The 22,785-nt window shown below is 38.6% G+C and overlaps 1 protein-coding gene across 1 annotated transcript in view; it reads right to left on the reverse strand.

Moving 5' to 3' along the window:
* Nucleotides 1-22,785, reverse strand: part of CFAP54 (cilia and flagella associated protein 54) — a 308,666-nt gene that overhangs the window by 51,181 nt on the left and 234,700 nt on the right. Inside the window, exons 63-64 of the mRNA XM_047788234.1 lie at nucleotides 21,586-21,809; nucleotides 15,225-15,395 (exon numbers count right to left, since the gene is read on the reverse strand). Coding sequence (XP_047644190.1) covers nucleotides 15,225-15,395; nucleotides 21,586-21,809 — 395 coding nt within the window. The remainder of the gene's footprint in view (nucleotides 1-15,224; nucleotides 15,396-21,585; nucleotides 21,810-22,785) is intronic.

Genomic DNA, 22,785 nt, shown 5'->3' on the forward strand with positions numbered 1-22,785 from the left:
AGGATGGGGAGAAAAAGGAACCCTATACACTGCTGGTAGAAATGTAAATTGGTGCAGCCGCTATAGAAAACAGTATGGAGGTTCCTCAAAATGTATGAATAGGAGCTCCCGCTGTGATGGCATCTTGGGAGCCACTGGGATGCAGGTCCGATCTCCAACCCAGTACAGTGGGTTAGAGATCTTGTGTCGCCACAGCTGAGATTTAGGTTGAGACTGTGTTTCTGATCTGATCCCTGGCCCTAGAGCTCCATATGCTGTGGGGTGGCCAAAAATGACCCCCCCCCCAAGAAAAATATAAATAGAACCACCATAGGATCCAACAATTCCACTTCTTGAAAAAACACTATTTCAAAATAAAGAAATTAATGGGAATACATTAATAGTAGGAGACTTCAACACCCCGCTCACATCAATGGACAGATCCTCTAGACAAAATCAGTAAGGCAACAGAGATCCTAAATGACACAATAGAAAAGTTAGGCTTAATTAACATTTTCAGAACATTACATCCAAAAAAATCAAAATATACTTTTTTTTTCAAGTGGACATGGAACATTCTTAAGGATTTACATACTGGGGCACAAAACTAATGTCAACAAATTTAAGAGTATAGAAATTATTTCAAGTATCTTCGCTGACCAAAATGGCATGAAACTAGAAATCAACCATAGGAAAAGAAATAAGAAAAAACTGACAACATGGAGATTAAACAATTACATATCCAGGAATAAACCTGATTAAGGAGGTGAAAGATATATGCTGAGAACTATAAAACATTAATCAAGGAAATTAAAGAGGATTCAAACAAATGGAAAGATATTCCATATTCCTGGGTTGGAAAAATTAATATCAGAAAAATGGCCACACGACCCAAAGCAATCTATAGATTCAATGCAATTCCTATCAAATTACCCAGGACATTTTTCACAGAACTAGAACAAACAATCCAAAAATTTATATGGAACTATAAAAGACCCAGAATTGCCAGAGCAATTCTGAGGAACAAGAACCAAGCAGGAGACATAACTCTCCCAGACTTCAGGCAATATTACAAAGCCACAGTCATCAAGACAGTGTGGTACTGGTACCAAAACAGACATACAGACAAATGGAACAGAATAGAGAACCCAGAAATAAACCCAGGCACCTATGGTCAATTAATCTTCGACAAAGGAGGCAAGATTATAAAATGAGAAAAAGTTGTTTTAGCAAGTGGTGCTGGGAAAACTGGACAGCTGCATGTAAATCAATGAAACTAGACCATACCCTCACACCATACACAAAAATAAACTCAAAATGGCTTAAAGACTTAAACATAAGACACCATCAAACTCCTAGAAGAGAACATAGGCAAAACATTCTCTGACAACAACCTTACAAATATTTTCTTAGGTCAGTCTCCCAAAGCAACAGCAATGAAAACAAAAGTAAGCCCAAAGGACCTAAACAAACTGACAAGCTTTTGTACAGCAAAGGAAACCAAAAAGAAAACAGAAAGACAACTTACAGAATGGGAGAAAATAGTTTCAAATGATGCAACTGACAAGGGCTTAATCACTAAAATATACCAAGATCTTACACAACTCAATGAAAAAATAAAAACCAACAACCCAATTGAAAAATAGGCAAAAGAGCTGAATAGATATTTCTCCAAAGAGGATATACAAATGGCCAATAGGCACATGAAAAAATGCTCAACGTCACTGATTATTAGAGAAATGCAAATCAAAACTACTATGAGGTATCACTTCACACCAGTCAGAATGGCCATCATTAACAAGTCAATAAATAACAAATGCTGAAGAGGGTATGGAGAAAAGGGAACCCTCCTGCACTCTTGGTGGGAATGTAAGCTGGTACAGCCACTATGGAAAACAGTATGGAGGTACCTCAGAAAACAAAATATAGAACTACCATATGATCCAGCAATCCCACTCTTGGGAATATATCCCGACAAAACTTTCATTGAAAAAGATACATTCATCCCTATGTTCACTGCAGCACTGTTCACAATAGTTAAGACATGGAGACAACCTAAATGTCCATTGACAGATGAATGGATTAAGAAGATGTAATATATATTTACACAATAGAATACTACTCAGCCATAAAAAAGAAAAAAATGCCATTTGCAGCAGCATGGTTGGGACTAGAGACTCTCATACTAAGTGAGGTAAGTCAGAAAGAGGAAGACACATACCATATGATATCATTTATATCTGGAATCCAATAAATGGCACAAATGAACCTTTCTACAGGAAAGAAAGAAACTCATGGACTTGGAGAACAGACTTGTGGTTGCCGGGCAGTGGGAAGCAGGGGACGGAGTTGGATGGATTGGGATTCTGGTGTTATTAGATGCAAAATTTTGCCTTGGAGTGGATAAGCAATGAGGTCCTGCTATATAGCATAGGGAACTCTTTCTAGTCACTTGATGGGACATGATGGAGGAAAATGTGAGAAAAAGAATATATATATATATATATATATATATATGTATATATACACACACACATGTATGGGGTCATTTTGCTGTACAGTAGCAATTGACAGAATACTGTAAAATCAACTATAATGGAAAAACTTAAAATCTTAAAAAATATACCAATGAACTATTAATCATGAAAAAAGAATGAGATCTTGCCATCTGGGACAATATGGATAGAATTATAGGGTATTATGCTAAGTGAAATGTCAGACAGAGCAAGACAAATACCATGTGATTTCACCTATGCAAGTATCTAAAAAAGAATAAAAAGACCAAATATAACAAAATAGAAACAGACCCATAGATACGACAGATGCCAGAGGAGAGAGGTTTTGGGAGATGAGTGAAATACATTTACAAAATAAATCAGTCACAGGGATGATACAACATAGGGAATATAGTCAACCTTGTAACATCCTTGTAAATGACAGATGATGACTAGACCTTTCGTGGTGATCATTTTGTAATGTATAAAAATATAGAATCATTATGTTATGTTCCCGAAACTAATATACTATTGTAAATCAATTATACTTCAATTTTTTAAAAAAAGAAAAAATTTATCTTGTCAGCCCAGGAATGGTGAAAGAAGAAGAATGGTCTCTGAGTTACAGATTCCCTCACTTCCAAGTTGATAACATTGGGCTCCTGCTTTTATTAGGACTTGGTATTTTTTTTCCCCAGGAACCCTAACTCATCCTTCGCATCCTATCAGACCTGAACTTGTCTTGAATGCACAGCCTGCTTGCTTGGGACCCTGAAATAGAGTCTTGCTCTTCTTCTTCTTTTTTTTTCTTATCTTTTTAAAAAATTTTTAATCATTTATATATATATATATATATTTCTACTGTACAGCATACAGTTACACATACGTGTATACATTCTTTTTTCTCACAGTACATGTTCCATCGTAAGTGACTGGACAGAGTCTCTTAGGGGTATAAAGACCTCCAGAAAAGAGCACTGGCTTCATATTTTTTTGTTCCCAGACTTGATGGACTCTGAATAAACTTATCTTCAAGAACTATTTCAATTCTAACCAAATTTGTGTTTTCACTTGCCAGATGGAGTCGTGCTTTTTAGTGCTTTGCTAGATCAGACTTCTTCCATTTGATCATGCTTGTCTGCCTACAGGTTCTGTGGCCTCTGAAGAACATGCCTTGGACTGTCTACCTGCCCTCAGTAAAACGGCCTTTGAAGTTATTTGCTTCCTTCCAACTCAGGTCTCACAGGCCAAAAGAAGGGCCAGCAACTGATGCTTTACTGCCGCTCTGCCCTGCTGGCTCTGAGTTGCATTCCTTGAGCCTGATTAAGGTACAAACACAATTGAAGTCTCGTTCTGAACCTCAGAGGGGCTGACTTGCAATCCAAAGCATCCTACTGGGAACCCTGGATGCTAAATCTAGCAAGAATATGAAGTAGGTTAAAGCTAACGTTCCTAACGTGTAATCTTGAGATAAATGTGAACCATCACACCTTTGGTCATGGTTATATCTCTTTAAAGCTAAGCTGAAGTCCTACGTCTCTCTGACTTAACTTAGCCATTCTTCACAACTATTTTTAATGTCAGTATCTGGGAAGCTCTTTAAAATGATAGTCCCTGGCAGCATCTTTAGTATCCGTCCTTTGCAGATACTGAAATTGTTGAAAAGATATTTAGTTTGTAAAGAAGTTCCAGGGGATAACGTGATGGGCCTCTAGTCCATTCTACTAAAGGTAATTTTGTTAAATAGGGTAATATAATTTCTACCACCTATACTTAAGAAGTTAAATTTTTCCAAGTTATAAAGTATCATATCATGAAAATAAATACAGCCCTTTGAATTAGCTAAACATTTTTATCTCCAAATTCCCAGTCCTCAGATTTCTCCTTTGCTGTCACTGGCATCCTTTAGTTGCTCCTGGCATTTCTGATTCGGTGCAGCGGGTAAACCTAAGTGACCTGAGAAGGTGAATCATATGACGTTAACTTGCACTGTTATTCAGTGACCATCTAGGTCCCTGAAAATTCCAAAGCTCCAAGTCAGGTATTAATTTCACTACTCACTGCCATCCTACCTAGAGTTTGGAAGGGCCCTCAACCAGGACTATCAACTGAGGACGCAACATAACACCGTACCCTGGTGTGCTGACTTGGAGACAGATTGCTCCAATCCCGACTCCTTGCCGGCTAGCATCCCTCCATCCAGTGTCTCAGTTTCCTCTTTCATAAAATGGGACAAATTACAATACCCAGCCCTTTGTAGCCATCTGTTCGGCATCTGCAGATTCAACAAACCGTGAATCAAAAGATGTTTTTAAAAATTCAGAAAGTTCCAAAAAGCAAAACTTGAATTTGCCATGTGCTGGCAACTATCTACATAACATTTACATTGTATTAGATATTATAAGTAATGGGGATGTGATTTAAGGTATACAGGAGAATGTGCATAGCTTAACTGCAAATACTATGCCATTTCACATAAGGGTCTTGAGCTCCCGCGCATTTTGGCATTTTGGTATCGGAGGGGATCCTGAATGATCCCCTGTGGATACTGAAGGATGACTATACCTACTTCATAGAGTCATGAAGTGAATGAAGTAAGATACCTGGAACACACTGAGCTCTAGGTAGGTGTTCATTTTTGCTATTATCTTGGGTTTCATGAGCTCCAGCCAGTTTTTCCAACATTTAACTCTACACTAAAGGAGTAAAATAATGAACAGATGAATGCTCAAATATATGACTGTTTAAATCATCAAGCAAATGTCACTGTTATCTTCTGAAAAGGTAGACTCTTAGTTCTGAGAAGACCCAGCCCTCCCGAGTCAGTGTTTCCTGATGTTTTGAAAACTGTGATTTCAGGGCAGCAACTGCATCTTTTATCATGACTTGATACATACATACTTACTGTTAAAGGGAAAAATTGTCCCTGAACTAAGAAATAGGAAAACCGTGTGTTCTCTGCCTCTGCTTACGGCTTACCAAAATCACTCAAGCAACCTGTTTAAAAGTCAGAATTTGTTAGTTGGTGCGCTGCTTCTGATCTCTGCCTGACACCAGTTCATGTGTCCACGCTAATTGTCAGACATGACTGTTGATGCATGAAACCTTGTTATTCTAATTATCAGCCACAGATGCAGTCCTAGCATTAACTTCCCAGATCATCCTGCCTTAGACTGATAGGGATGTGATATTTCTATGACCTTGTGGAACAACCTTTATGCTTTGTTCCTCATTTTTTTAACTGGTTGGGTATACATTCTGCTTCTCAACGGTGTAATTCTTCTATTTCCATACCCTTTCTGAATGGAACACTCTTTCATCACTTTGCTGGCTTTCTTGCCAGCAAGTAAACAAATTCTGACATGTGCTGAATGTCAATCTATCTAAGAAAGCTTCTTTTTAACAGTATCTATCATGAAACAGAAGTTTCAGAAAACACATTTTCACTTCTGTATATGATGCATTCTGACATTGCCTTCTTCTAGTTAGTTTCTTTTTAAAAAATACTACTCCTGACCCACCATGCTGACTGCATGACCTACGACTATTCTTGAAATTGCAATTTGAAAACGACTGCACTAAATTCCCCCAAAGAGACCATGGATTTATTATTTTTAAATATATAGGGAGTGTCTGGCAAGGATTTGACTTGGAAAGGGTGGGAAGGAGAGTAGTTTCAAAATGTGAGAAATAACTTTAAGTGTTTCTGGGGAGTGATCCGTTCAATTTTCTCTTTTTCGTATGAGTAGGAGGGATGTATAATTGACCGAGAGTGAGCAGCAGGTTGCCACCCGGAGGGAGCAGAATGAATGGGCAGTTAGTTGGGAGAAGATGCTTGAGAGCAGAGGTGGGCCCGGGGGTTTCACCATCTGACACAGGTCACATGAATTAAGGAGGAGCAGAAGCTATCAGAGGCACAGCTAGAGGGAATAGCACTCAAGAGCTGGGGAGTGCAGGAGCAGACCACTGCAGGGGGCAAACAAACAAACAAACAAAAACAACAAAAAAACCCAACCAGATAAAAAGTGCTGAACAGGGCAAAACCATATGGCAAATGTTTTATGGGAAGAAGCCTGAGGCTCTTCTTAGAGACATAATCAAAAGAATGCTAGAGTGGCAGGTTCCTCTGCAAAAGGCTAGTGACCAACTGTCCTATTTTTCTTAAAAGCTTGACCCCTCTTCACAACTCTCCCAGAATCTGAATCTTTGTTCTTTCTCCAAGAGTTCAGGCCCATATTGAACTGCTCCCAAATACCCCCAAATCCTCTCCAACTAGCCCTATTGCAATGGCTATGCATGCATATGAACACAGATATGAATAAACAAACAGAGTCAGAGAAAGATATTAAGCATTAAAATAAGGAGTTATGTATGTGATAGGAATTTGTAAACATTTAGAGACAAAACTTAAGTTTTTTCTCCTATTTGCTGTGCACTTTAATTTGCTGGTTAGGTACAGTTTACTCTCTTTCCTGTATACTGTTGGCAGCTAGGGTATCTAAAGAAGATATTGTTGGTAAACTTTAAAAGGTGCTTTAAAATAATTCCTACCAAGTGTATTACCTATTTGATGTTATTAAATTTTATTTTTTTGTTTCTATTTTTTGGTTTGTTTTATTTTTTTTAATCATTTATTTATATATATTTTTTCTTTGTACAGCATGGTGACCCAGTTACACATACATGTACACATTCTTTTTCTCACATTACGTGTTCCATCATAATTGACTAGACAGAATTCCCAGTGCTACACAGCAGGATCCCATTGCTAATCCATTCCGCAGGCAACATTCTGCATCTATTTACCCCAAGCTCCCAGTCCCTCCCACTCCCTCCCCTTCCCCCTTGGCAACCACAAATCTGTTCTCCAAGTCCATGATTTTCTTTTCTGTGGAAAGGTTCATTTGTGCCATATATTAGATTCCAGATATAAGTGATACCATATGGTATTTGTCTTTCTCTTTCTGACTTACTTCACTCAGGATGAGAGTCTCTAGTTCCATCCATGTTGCTGCAAATGGCATTATGTCATTCTTTTTTATGGCTGAGTAGTATTCCATGGTGTATATATACCACATCTTCCTGAACCAATCATCTATCAGTGGACATTTGGGTTGATTCCATGTCTTGGCTATTGTGAATAGTGCTGCAATGAACATGCAGGCACATGTGTCTTTTTAAAGCAAAGTTTTGTCTGGATATATACCCAAGAGTGGGATTGCTGGGTCATATGGTAGTTCTATGTATAGTTTTCTAAGTCACCTCCATACTGTTCTCCATAGTGGTTGTACCAGCTTACATTCCCACCAACAGTGGAGGAGGGGGTCCCTTTTCTCCACACCCCCTCCAGCATTTGTTATTTGTGGACTTATTAATGATGGCCATTCTGACTGGTGTGAGGTGATACTTCATGGTAGTTTTGATTTGCATTTCTCTAATAATCAGTGATGTTGAGCATTTTTTCATGTGCTTGTTGGACATCTGTATATCTTCTTGTTGGCTTTTCTGCTGTTGACTTGTATAAGTTGCTTGTGTATTTTAGAGATTAGGCCCTTGTCAGTTGCATCATTTGAAACTATTTTCTCCCATTCTGTAAGTTGTCTTTCTGTTTTCTTTTTGGTTTCCTTTGCTGTGCGAAAGCCTATCAGTTTGATTAGGTCCTATTGGTTTATTTTTGCTTTTATTTCTGTTGCCTTGGGAGAATGACCTGAGCAAACCTTTGCAAAGGTGACATCAGAGAATGTTTTGCCTATGTTCTCTTCTAGGAGTTTGATGGTGTCTTGTCTTATGTTTAAGTCTTTAAGCCATTTTGAGTTTATTTTCATGCGTGGTGTAAGGATGTGTCCTAGTTTCACTGATTTGCATGCAGCTGTCCAGTTTCCCAGCAATACTTGCTGAATAGACTTTCTTTTTCCCATTTTATGTTCTTGCCTCCTTTGTCAAAGATTAATTGACCATAGGTGTCTGGGTTTATTTTTGCATTCTCTATTCTGTTCCATTGGTCTGTATGTCTGTTTTGGTACCAGTACCACACTGTTTTGATGACTACGACTTCATAATATTGCTTGAAGTCTGGAAGAGTTATGCCTCCTGCTTGGTTTTTGTTTCTCAGGATTGCTCTGGCAATTCTGGGTCTTTTATGGTTCCATATAAATTTTTGGATTGTTTGTTCTAGTTCTGTGAAAAATGTCCTGGGTAATTTGATAGGAATTGCATTGAATCTATAGATTGCTTTGGGTAGTATGGCCATTTTTACAATATTAATTTTTCCTATCCAGGAAAATGGAATATCTTTCCATTTCTTTATGTCTTCTTTAATTTCCTTGATTAATGTTTTATAGTTCTAGGCATATAAGTCTTTCACCTCCTTGGTCAGGTGTATTCCCTGGTATTTGATTTTTTGGGGGTGCAATTTTAAAAGGTATTGTATTTCTGTATTCCTTTTCTAATATTTCATTATTAGTATACAGAAATGCGACTGATGTCTGAATGTTAATCTTATATCCTGCTACCTTGCTGAATGTGTTGATCAGTTCAAGTAGTTTTTGGGTTGAGTCCTTAGGGTTTTCCATATATAGTATCATGTCATCTGCATACAGTGACAGTTTTACCTCTTTTCTTCCTATTTAGTTACCTTTTATTTCTTTTGTTTGTCTGATTGCCGTGGCTAGGACTTCCAATACTATGCTGAATAACAGTGGTGAGAGTGGGCATCCTTGTCCTGTTCCAGATTTTCAAGGGAAGGCTTTCAGCTTTTCTCCATTAAGTATTATATTTGCTGTGGGTTTGTCATAAATGGCTTTGATTATATTAAGGAATGTTCCCTCTGTACCCACTTTGGTAAGAGTTTTTATCATGAAGGGATGTTGGACTTTGTTAAATGCTTTTTCTGCATCTATTGAGATGATCATGTGGTTTTTGACTTTTCTTTTGTTAATGTGGTGTATGATGTTGATTTATTTACATATGGTGAACCATCCTTGTGAACCCGGGATGAATCCCACCTGGTTGTGGTGTACGATCTTTTTGATGTGTTGTTGGATTTAGTTGGCTAAAATTTTGTTGAGAATTTTTGCATCTATATTCATCAAAGATATTGGCTGATAGTTTTCTTTTTTGGTGGTATCTTTGTCTGGTTTTGGAATTAGGGTGATGGTGGCATCATAGAATGTCTTTGGGAGTGTTCCTTCTTCTTCAACCTTGTGAAAAAGTTTAAGGAGGATGGGTATAAGTTCCTCTTTGTATGTTTGGTAGAATTCTCCTATGAAGCCATGTGGTCCTGGACTTTTATTTTTAGGGAGTATTTTTATGACATATTCAATTTCATTTTTAGTGATTGGTCTCTTCAGTTGATCTATTTCTTCTTTATTCAGTTTTGGCAGGCTGTAGGTCTCTAGAAAGATGTCCATTTCTTCTCGGTTGTTGAATTTGTTGGCATATAATTGTTAATAGTATTCTCTCCTGGTGTTTTGTATTTCTGTTGTATGCATTGTGATTTCTCTTTTTTCATTTCTCATTTTGTTTATTTGGGTTTTTTCTCTCCTCTTCTTGGTGAGTCTAGTCAGAGATTTGTCTATTTTGTTTTCCTTTTCAAAGAACTAGCTCTTGGTGTGATTGATTTTGTCTATTGTTTTTTGAATCTCTATTTTATTGATTTCCTCTTTGATCTTTATGATTTCCTTCCTTTTGTTGACTTTAGGTTTTGCTTGTTCTTCTTTTTCTAATTCATTCAGGTGGTTGGTTAAGTTTGGTGATTTGAGATTTTTCTTCTTGAGGAAGGCCTGTATTGCTATGAACTTCCCTCTGAGCACTGCTTTTGCAGTATCCCATAGATTTTGAGTGGTTGTGTCTTCATTATTATTTGTCTTGAGGCATTTTTTAATTTCCTTTTTGATTTCCTCATTGACCCACTGGTTTTTTAGTAACATGTTGTTTAGTCTCCATGTAGTAGGTTTTTTTCTCACTTCTTTTGTTATTAAATTTTGAAACAGAATAATAATGTAAAAATCATTTCATATACTACTAATAACGATAAATGAAAGGACTTAATCTCCAAAATATACAGAAAACTCATACAGTTCAACAACAATAACAAACAAACAAATTGAAAAGTGGGCAGACCACTTCTCCAAAGAAGTCATATGGATGACCAGTAGGCACATGAAAAGATGCTCAATATCACTAATTATTGGAGAAATGCAAATCAAAGCTACAATGAGATACCACCTCACACCAGTCTGGATGGTCATAATTAATAAATCTAGAAGAGGGTGTGGAGAGAAAGGAACCCTCCTACACTGGTGATGGGAATGTAAATTGGTACAACCACTATGGAGAACAGTATGGAGGTTCCTCAGAAAACTAAATATAGAACTACCATATGACCCAGCAAAACCACTCCTGGGCATATATCTGTACAAAGTTATAGTTCAAAAGATACATGCACCCCTATGTTCATAGCAGCACTATTCACAATAGCCAAGACATGGAAACAACATAAATATCCATCAACAAATGAATGGATTAAGAGATGTGGTACCTATACACAGTGGAATACTACACAGCCGTAAAAAGAATCAAATAACACCATTTGCAATGATGTGGATGCAACTAGGGATTCTCATACTAAGTGAAGGAAGTCAGAAAGAGAAAGAAAATACCATAGAATATCACTGATTTGTGGAATCTAAAATATGGCACAAATGAACCTATCTACAAATAGAAACAGACTCACAGACATGGAGAACAGACTTATGGTTGCCAAAGAGAGTCAGGGGAGAGAGTAGGATGGACTGGGAGTTTGGGGTTAGTAGATATAAATTACTACATTTAGAATGGTTAAGCAATGAGGTCCTACTGTATAGCACAGGGAACTATATCCAATCTCTTGAGAGAGATAATGATGGAAGATAATATAAGAAAAAGGAATGTGTGTGTGTGTGTATATATATACATGAGTGTGTGTATAAGTCACTTTGCTGTACAGAAGAAACTGGCACAACACTGTCAGTCAAACATAGTCTAATAAAAAATTAAAAATAAATGACAACTATTTAAGAGTTTATATGACTATTTCTAGTTACAGGTAAGGGTAAAACCATGATACAGAAAAGTTAACTAATCTACTGAAGATCACAAAGACAGAGCTGGGATTTGAACCAGGTAGTCTGATTTGCTCAATTCCAAGGGTTCTAGAGTCTGGGCTCTTAACCATTACACTAATGTAAGCAAAATAAATAAAAAGAAGACCATTGCCAGTAAAACTGTGCAAAGAGAAAGTCTCAAAAGTGGCTCGTGAAAGAGGTCAGAATTTTGGTTGGGGGGGGCAAACTGGCATCATGTGGAAGTTCCCAGGCTAGGGGGTCAAATCAGAGCTGTAGCTGCCAGCATACACCACAGCCACAGCAATGCTGGGATCCAAGCTGCATCTGTGATCTACACCACAGCTCACACAATGCTTGATCCTTAACCCACTAAGCAAGGCCAGGGGCTGAACCTGCTTCCTCATGGATGCTAGTCAGGATCATTAGCAGTGAGCCACCAGAGGAACTCCTGACATTAGAATATTTTTAAAGCAACATCAGTTCGACTCTCAACAGCAACAATGGAAATGAATAGATGACATTTTCAATTTACTTATAGAAAATAATTTCCAATCTTGTATTCTCTACTCCATAAAAATTTATATCACAAATAAATGTAAAACAATTTTATCATGCAAAAAAAAAAATTGAGAGTGTCTGCCTCCAGAAGATGCTCACCAAAAGAAATTCCAAAATATGCACTTCAACAGAAAGAAGTGGTCCTAAGTGAAATGTCTAAAATGCAAGAGAGGGCATTGAAAACAAAGTGAATGGGGAATATGTAGAAAATTCTAAAGGAAAATAACTTTTTTTTTGGTCTTTTTAGGGCTGCACCCATGGCATGTGGAAGTTCCCAGGCTAGGGGTCAGATCAGAGCTGCAGCTGCCAGAGCCACAGCACCACAGCCACAGCAATGCTGGATCTGAGCTGCATTTGCAACCTACACCACACATCACCGCAGTGTCAGGTCCTTCCCCACTGAGCAAGGCCAGCGATTGAAACAGCATCCTCATGGATACTAGTCAGGTTTGTTATTGCTGAGCCATGATGGGAACTCCAAAAATAACTTTTATAAAACAATTAAAATAACATTATTTTGGGTTAAAAAATAAAATGTTCAATATCATATGTCATTAGAGGAATAAAGATATTCATTAATTTTAGATTTTGGTAAGTATATATAGTTGTCCTGAGGGCAATTACTAAAAGCACTGAAAAAGAGTGCACAATTCCAAAATTCAGAGAGGAAAAATAATTGAAAATAATCCAAAAGAAGGGAGAAAGACAGAAAATCTGAGGAAAACAGAAAATCTAAGACAAGTAAAAACACAAAATAATATCATACATTTAAAACCAAATATGTTACTATTTACATTAAGTGTAAATGGATTAACATCAATCAAAATACAGTAATGTCAGGTTGTGTTTTAAAATATTCAAGTGTATACCTTTAATAAAAAATACAATTAAAACATAAGTACACCAAAGCAAAATGTTGGAAAAAGAAATATTATGAAAATAACCACAGGAAAGTCATTTTCCTCTAGTAATATCAAACACAGCAGCCTTTGTGAGGGAAGAAGCATTATTATGAAAATGTGAGAAGTCACTTCAAAATGACAACATACTGAATTCATCAGGAAGTCACAATACTTAGCAATCTGATTGTACCTAAGAACAAAGCCCCTGATTATACAAAGCAAAATTTGACAGAACTATAAGAAAAAAACAAAACAAAACAATAACAATCTTAGAAATTTGAATGTTCAAATCTTAGTATAGTTGACCCTTGAACAACATGGGTTTGAACTGCACAGGTCCTACTCTAGGAGAATTTTTTCGATAAATACTTTCTGTTTCACCATACAATCCACAGTTGGTGGAATCCACAGACGTGGATGTGGAGAGCCAACTATAAAGTCACACATAGATTTTCCATCATGTAGAAGGTCAGCACCCTGACTCCTGTGTTGCTCAAGAGTCAACCATGATTGATTTAAAAAAAATAAAAAGGCAAGCAAAATAGAAACATCCGAGAGAATATAGAATATCTGAACAAAACGACACAAACTGACCTACTGGACATATCTGAACGCTGCCTCAACAACTGAAGAGAGCACATTCTCTTTAAGAGCAATGGAGTGTTTATACAATAAGCACTTTCCTGGATAAAAAAAGCAAGTTCCAACCAATATCACTCATACACAGCATTTGTTATTACCACAGAACAACACAATCTAGGAGTAAACAACAGAACATAACTATGTAAGCTTTATATAGTTTTTAGTTAAAAAAAAAAACAAACACAGGTTGAAATGACCCTTAAGTCAAAGAAAAAATCGTATTAGAAATTTAAAAAGTTATTGTAAGCGAAAGATGATGGCAATACTACAATGAAAATTGTGGGACAAAACCAAATCAATGTTTAGAAAGAAGTTTATAGCTTTAATTTGCAAATATCAGGGGAAAAAAAGAACTAAATATTGAGTTAAACATCTATCTCAAGAGGTCAACAATTAGGAATACACACACACACACACACACACACATGCACGCACACACACACACGCACTCACAACAGAAGAAACCTTAGTGACAGCGGCCAAGAAAAAAATGCACAAATAACAAATACAAGGCGTGAAAAGGGGTACTTCACTATAAATACCTCAGATAGATTAAAAATATGAGAGAAACTTTAAACAAAATGGAGAAATTCCTGGAAAAAAGCAACTTAGGCAAAACTGACTCAAGAAGAAATAGAAAACCCCACTGTTCCATAAACGGGGGTGATACATAAAATACTTAAAACTTGCTTTGACACAGGCACCAACCATTTGAAGAGACATTAGCCCAATCAGGACTGATGCCGGCTCTGTTAGCCAGTATATTCGCACTATTGCTTAAAGATGGCCTGCACCTACCGAGAATTACATCACTAGTCTTACGTTATTTCACCATGAAAACACAAGGACTTTACTGATGCACTTGTAGCCAAATACTTGAGGAAAAAAAGTTATGCCAGACCTACACAAACTTCGTCACAGAACAGAAAAACATGATTACATTTATCAATGCATTTTATGAGTCTAGCAAAAGCCTCATAGAGAAAATATCTGATAAGGACTGCATAAAAAGGAAGTTTTATAGTCCAATATTACTCGTGAAAACAGTTGCAGAAATCCAATATGTAACATTAACAAGCTGAATCCAGTAAAATTAACACATCATGACCAATTTGAGTTTATCTCAGGAACACAAGATAGTTTAATATTATAAAACCAACCACCATATTAAGTGACACATCAAAACATTATCTTCATAGATATAGTAAAAGATTCATAATAAAAATTCCTATCAAAGTGGCAGCAGGAAAAATTTCCTTAATGTGATAAAGACTAACTACAAAAAATACTAAACATCATATGTAACAGTGACACGCTGGAGTGTTTCAGTCTAAGTTCCGGAAAAGGGAAAATCATCAACATGAATCAGACTTTCCCAGGTTTTTGAGTAATTTTTACATTCATTCTACTAGGCAATATAGACTCTAAATTGCTGTATATTTCCATCTATACGATAAGAGGACTTTCTCTACTCAAGTTATAATGGTTTCATTAAGCTTTGTATCCAAATGTAAGATTTACCTTATACTAATTACGCTACATACCATAGGTTCTGTTTCCTTTGGAGGTTTTTCCAGGGGAGGAATGTACCACTGAAAGCAAAGTTCTTTGTTTAAAGCTTGTGTTGCCATGACCGATGATACCACCTCTCCGTATGATGGGCTGGTAAAAACCTTTAATGATGAATCGGAGTATAAAGAACTTTCATGACGTGACTGGAGAAGAAACAAAAGCATAGGCTTAATTGCTGGGAATGAACTTATTCAATATTTAAAACATCCATTGGAGTTCCCATCGTGGCTCAGTGGTCAATGAACCTGACTAGTATCCACGAGGACGAGGATCTCAGGTTTTGCTCAGTGGGTTAAGGATCTGGTGTTGCCATGAGGTGTGGTGTAGGTCGCAGGTGCAGCTCAGATCCCGCATTGCCGTGGTGGTGGCTGTGGCGTAGGCTGGCAGCTACAGCTCTGATTCGACTCCTAGCCTGGGAACCTCCATGTGCTGTGGATGTGGCCCTAAAAAGACAAAAAACAAACGAACGAACAAAAAACACTCATTCGATTTTCATTCAGTATTGACTACACTGGAGATACAGGATAGAGATACAAAAAATATACATCTGGGAATCATCTCAGCTTATTGTATGAATGTAGGTCTTAAAACAGCCCCTGGAAAACACAGAGAAGTTTCTTCTCTAGAAAAAATTACGCTTCAAAATCCAGTGGACTTGACAAATGTTTTCTGCTTTTGTAAATATCCAAGAATAAAGATCTAGAGGGAAAAGGTCCGTGCTGTCATTTCCGTCTCAAGGTTGTCATGCAGTCTAAGAACATCTACTTTTCTTCTGGTTTATTTACTGGTGAATACACTGAAGTGGGGTTACAATTTATTATCTATTTACCTATAGCATTTTTTGCAGTACTAAATGCAAAATAAGAAAGTTTTTGTTCTAAGAGGTTAAAATCCATTGCTCTCACTCCCTCTTATTATCTTTTTGTGGCAAATGGAAATTCCTGGGCCAGGGATCAATTCTGAACCACAGCTGAGACCCATGCCGCAGCTGTGGCAACAGCAGATCCTCAACCCACTGTGCCAGGCTGGGGATCAAACACACGCCACTGCAGAGACAATGCAGGACCCCCTAGCCTGCTGCACCACAGCAGAAACTCCTCTCATTTCCTCTTTAAATGAATGGGGCTGGTTTGTAAGTTTCAGCCTTGGTGAATCAGAGCCCAGGTCATTTGATGGAACTTGGTCCCTAAATCATGAGTTTTTAAGGAACATAAATGTGCAGGCTGTACTGGTGGTTTCATAATGTATTTACTTGTTGATTGCTGTCAATGAAATAAGAATCGAGCCAGAGAGATAATAATGAGGATAATAATATCTCAACGCTTTCTTCAATAGACTGCAAACTATTTTCAAAATTAACTTCTTGTTATTCCCAAGATTATCGTTTAGTAGCTGGAAAGCAGTTCCAGTTTCCTAGACTCTTGACATCTAAGGCATTGCAAGGCTTTGTGACCAGGGAGAACATGTCAATGGCTAGAAAGACATGCCTGGTGTTTCTTAAGACTTTGTACCTCTCATTTCTGAGCCTATTCAGGATAAAACAGCAAACCGTCAACGCGAGGCTTCAAAATAAAATAAAAAGAGAAATAAATACACTCACCTTTCAAGTTATCTACTGATTAAGTAAAAAAAAAAATGTCTTGACTGAAAGGTAACATTAAAAGTGCAACTTTGAAAAAAAGTCTATCCACTATCACAAGATATCGTAAGCCAGAATCCTCATTTATTAGCACCTCGATACAAAAGCATAACCAAAATACACAATAAATAAGACTGTTAGCATTAAATAATCATTTTAAAGTGCTTAATTAAGATTAATGCTATGTCAGGCAGTTTACCCAACAAGTCAGGTAAGTAATTGACTCCAAAAAAATTTCTCAGAGTTCCTGTTGTGGTTCAGCGGTGATGAATCTGACTCGTATCCATGAGGATGTGGGTTTTAGCCCTGGCCTCGCTTAGTGGGTTAAGGATCCAGCATTGCTGTGAGCTGTGGTATTGGTTGCAGACAGGGCTCAGATTTGGTGTTGCTGTGGCTGTGGTGGAGACTGGCAGCTGTAGCTCTGACTCAACCCCTAGCCTGGGAACCTCCATATGCTGCAAGAGCAGCCCTAAAAAAAAAAAAAAAAAAAAAAAAAGCAAAAACGAAAACAAAACTCACATATATATATATTTACATAAAATATATTTATATATATTTTTAGCAGCACCCATGGCATGTGGATGTTCCTGGGTCAGAAATCGATTCCAAGCCACAGCTACAACCTATGCCACAGCTGTGGCTACGCCAGATCCTTAACCCACTGCACCAGGCCAGGGATCGAACTCGTGTCTCCGCAACCACCTGAGCCACTGCAACTGGATCCTTAACTAACTGCACCATAGCTGAAACTCCTCTCATTTTTTTCTTTCATATCTGAGTGCTTTTCAGAGGTTCTGACAACTATTTTAGCAAATAATTCATATTTAATAAGTAAGTGGTGGAAACAAAAAGCAAGTACCTTCTGTTTCAATATATACAGTGTTTTAGCATGATGGCCTAGTAATAACAAATTGTTACAGAAGTCATTATTAAAATAGGCATTTCATTTTCCTAGTTCTTCTTAAAAACATCATATTTAATCGTGAGTGGGATTGATTTCATAAGCTAATTGATGGGCTATACAGCGAGTACTTTTGATATGTTTGATTTATTCTTTGAAAGCCATCGAACAAGAGACCTAGCAGGAGCACTCTTGCTCGCTGTCATCCTATAAACAACAAATCACTTTGCACTAATCAAATATTTGACCTTACTCCGTCTGTCGCAGGCACAGAGTCTAAACATGAGTAACTCAGCATTGTGCACGATTTTAACCGCATCCTCTGTTTTTGGAATTCTTAATGTAATTTGCTTGGCACCTTTGTTTTTCCATCACAAAGCTTCAACAGACTTGACGACATGCAGACTCACAAAGCTGATGAACTAGACATACAGCAGCTCTGGAAAGGCATCTACTTCTTTGTGGGGAAGACACGGGTTTAGGTATCGAATTATGGACAGAGTTTGATTGAAATAGCCTCCTGAGTGATTAAGGCTCAAAAACGTTATTATAAAAATCAGCCAAGCTTGGATTTATCATTTTTTTTTAAATCCAAAAGGCTTCATGCTCGTTAGCTGTCTACCCCAGTGGAACGAACACATGATTAGGTGGCTTGCACCTGTCAAGCAGGCAACAGTGATCTCCAGAGCTGATTACCCTGGGAGAATGTGACACTAATTCTACCCCCCCAAAAAGAGCAAACAGAGTAAAGCAGCTCTTTGATAACACTACTGCCACGAGAAACATCACATGTATTTACACGGTATTCAGGGCTCTGTGTTTGGAGCCTCATCCTTGGGAGCTGGGTAATGAGAAGCTGCCCTTGAGAGTGAAATACACAAGCAAAGTTCCTTTCAAAACCGTGTTTAAGAAATCACACATATTAGTGTCCAAACTCTCAATAAAATATTCACAAGAAGACATCCACTGAAAGTCTAGTTCTCAACCTTCCCATTTTCTCTGCCCTGCTTCACAACTCCTGAGGCGTCTGGGACATGGGGCAAGGTAGTCTTGGTTCCTAGGAAGGCTGAATCAACTCCAGTATTAGATGGAAACACGAACTCCCACTCCCACTGCTTTCTGCCCTGGGTGCGGGGGGGGGGGGGGTTGGGGGGCATGAACATTACATTCCTGGCCTTTCCACCCTCTCTCACCCTCTCCCTGGAGAGTTACCTGACTGATGAATTTGAGAAAAGGAATTTTGGATATGCGTCATTCTGCTCTCTCGTCTTTGGAGCATACTGTTTGCAGGGAGTGAACATTCTCTGCTCCTTCATGCAACACATTTGAAAGGGTTTTCCATCCCCACAGATTTAAGGAAGCTGTCATGACTCCCCTCCCCTGCTCCCCAGAAAAAGCCTGGATGGGTAGAACTGTCAGCTTTGCTAATCACTACTCGGATGAGCATTTACTGTAAATATAAACTCTATGACTCAGAAAGTTGAGTATTTTTTTAGTCCCAATATAGCTTACTCTTTTATTTCTCAAATGAGGTAGCATCTGGAGCAGGAAATGGTGGGGTGGGGGGCTGCATATTAGGCATCCCAATACCCCCGTATCCAGGAAGTAATATGAAAAAATCCTCCCATGTGGATTCTAACACACAGGCTTGGGGGCGACTCCATAACCCTGAGAATCACTTCTTTGAATGAATTCTTAAATATTCCTCAGAGGGTCTTTCCACTACTTCTACTACTTTTAAAAATCACAGTTTATGAAGAGTCACCCTATTCTCCTGTTCTGAGTGATTTTTTTTAAATGTATTACTATTTACCCCAAACTAAGGTTATTATATTCTAGCAGGATAAGATGAGCAAAGATCCCAATTTGGAACAAGCCACATTTTCAGGCCACTTCCCTGAGAGAGTTGACAACAGAAACATGAATGGGTCTGGAATGGGCCAGTCTATAACCGTAAAAATTAAAGTGCTATATGATGAGTCCAAGGTCAAGATAATTCAAAATAAATGAATGATTTTTTTTTTCTAGTTTTGAAAGAATTCTATGCACATGACTTGACTTATTCATCTCACAAATACATAATGGAAACTTACACTAGGTCCTCTTAAATTTTCTACTAAAATCTCAAATTCTGTGTCTTGGAGCAGAATATACCAGGCTTCTCCACCCACATTCTCACCCTCCTGCCTCCACTGTATCTGCTAATGGTGTCACCACGCTCTGAGGACCACAGACAGAGGTTCCAAATGAGGGGTAAACTTTGTGATCATTCCCTCTTCTTCACTTTCCATCTCCAAAGGGTCGCTTGGTGGTTTTGTTTTCAGTTTTACTTAAGCAAGATCTTTTAGGGGAGTTCCTGTCATAGCTCAGTGGAAATGAATCCGACTAGGAATGATGAGGTTGCAGGTTCGATCCCTGGCCTCGCTCAGTGGGTTAAGGATCCGGCGTTGCCGTGAACTGTGGTGTAGGTTGCAGACGCAGCTTGGATCTGGCTCTGCTGTGGTTGTGGTGTAGGTCTGCAGCTACAGCTCTGATTAGACCCCTTAGCCTGGGAACCTCCATATACTGCAGGTGCGGCCCCAAAAAGACAAAAGATAAAAATCTTTTATATCCATCTCTTCCTCCCCATTCCTATGGTCATAAACTTGGTTACCTCATCATTGCTTTCCTGGATAACTCCTTTTCATTTATACTTGGCCGATCAGCCCTACACGCTATTGATGGTAGAACTAACATTTTAATTTTCCTGTTCTTTCTGCTATTAACCCTGCCATTTTCTCTTAAAAATCATCCCCAAAGTGCAGCAATGTCTCCCTACTGCCACACCGGGACTATGTCCAGAGGCTATGCCCCCTCCATCCGCAGTTTCTCGGCCCACTAAGAGTGTCTGGTGTAGTGTTAGCAGTCAACACGTGTTTGCTGAAAATGCCAAATTTGCAACAAACCTTTGTTTTTACTAAAATGCTTTACTTTTTCAGCATCTTTCAGTTCATTTATTTTGGTAGTTTACTGAAACATCTCTATTATCCAAGACTCTAGTAGCTAAAAAATGTCTTCATTCATCCTCCTCTTTTTATGTCTTTTCAATAGGTAACTTCAAAGAGGCTTCCATATTGCATATGGGGAAAGCGTATTCAATTTAATAACACTTACCCCCCCCCCCCCCCCCCGAAAAAAGAATTCAAACTTTTAATTTACTTTAAAAATTTCCCCTCATTATTTATTCACACTCATGATTGCAAAGAATACACAAAATGAATGGTTCTTATTACACATTTAAAATATAAGCACCTTGTAGCACAGCAGGTTAAGGATCCAGGGTCTACAGCGGCTCGGGTCACTGATGTGGCACGGGTTCAATCCCTGGCCCAGGAACTTCCGCATGCCGTAGGTGAAGCAAACAGACACAAACACAAAAACAAAAAAAACTAAGGGTAGTGAAATTGGACACAGATTTGGAAAGCCTCAGTCTCGTTTCCCTGTAGAGTGATGATACTGAAATGTGTATATCTTGGCAAAAGGATTCCCTGAGACACGTTGTTATGTGCAGGAATATAGAAAATTCGGAGACATTCTGAAGATTTATGAGATCAGTAGAACAGAACATTTGATAACAGAAGGTCCAGGGTGTTTGGCTGGCTTTTCAACGTGGTAAGAAAGAAATGAGCTTTCCCAGGAACTCCGAGGGAGCTAGAAACCTTTGTGCCAGCACTGATGTTAATATGCTTCTTTCAGACATAGGAGGATCATTCTAAGACATTTCCCAAAAGCAGAGAATGTTTTAAACTATTACCTTGCTTGATGAGTCATATATGATTTTTTCTGAAAAAGACGGATTCTCCGTGACTTGAAGTAGTTCTATTGGAAATTCATCAATACAAGAGGCAGAGTACAGCTGTAAGAATCTTTTCAGGAAAAAATGCATTTCTTTTTGGCGCAGCATGAACCCAGAGTTGAAAAGAGAAGTCAGAAGTGTGTCATCTGGCAAAGACATTCCAGATCCTGGCTTCCGAGAGGCTTAAAGGAAAAAGAAAAAAATTAGAGTCATGCTAGAGTACAGAATGGACTCAATATTGTTGGCCTTCACCCATTAACCACATTCCTCTATGTTCTCACTTCAGCTAGTGGCTGCCCATGACCTTCCTCCATCTTTCTGAGCTGATACACTAATAGAAGTGCTTCTTGCCACAGAAAGACAGGAAAATCTCAGAAGCATTCGAGGATCCTGCTTCTGGTTCCAAACTTAACAGTGCAAAATAGTCTACCTCGCTCTCTTATTTGGTGTTCCCTCCCACTTCCCTAAAAATCTTAAAGTAAAAATTTAGGTGCAGGGAATTTATTTGAGAACCGATCTTGTGAGAGAATGGCGCAAGTTGGCCAGAGAAGAGGCAATGAGAGTGAGCTACCAATGGGCTACGGCGATGGACGAGGAGGGCTCTGTGCTGCTGAGGCCCTCCTGACACAATCACATACAGTTGTTCCTCCAGGAAACTGGGAAGCTGGAAGGTTCATCTCCCAGTTCCCCACCTCATGAGCTGCAGGTTACTCCTAGGTATGTGGAACCCCCTGGTACTTCCAGGCTGCCTTGCCTGAAGGCTGGGCGAGCCTCAGTGGCTTCAGAGAAAGCCCAGAGCAGAAAGCAGTAAAATGTGGGCAACTGACATGGGAAATACCACCAGGCGAATCAGAAGTGAGTTGAGCTGAGATGGCGAGGGCATCTCCAGGGGACGCTGTGCTGGCAAATGCCCACTGCCTCTGCTACTCAATGCCAGGCCCCATCACAATGCCCCCTTTACCCAGCACCTTCCCGATTGCTCATCTCTCCACTGCTAACTCCCGATAACCATGCCGAGCCACTCTCACTGCCTGTTTGCCCTGCTGGCCTTTCCGTCACTGGACTGTGGCATGGGTTAAAAGTCTCTTCCACCTGTCTGCACTGAGAAGCAATGCTGGATCACCAATTTCACAGGCACAGATAAATGCCTTGTTCACA

The sequence above is a fragment of the Phacochoerus africanus genome, chromosome 7, assembly GCF_016906955.1.
Source record: "Phacochoerus africanus isolate WHEZ1 chromosome 7, ROS_Pafr_v1, whole genome shotgun sequence".
Taxonomy (NCBI): domain Eukaryota; kingdom Metazoa; phylum Chordata; class Mammalia; order Artiodactyla; family Suidae; genus Phacochoerus; species Phacochoerus africanus.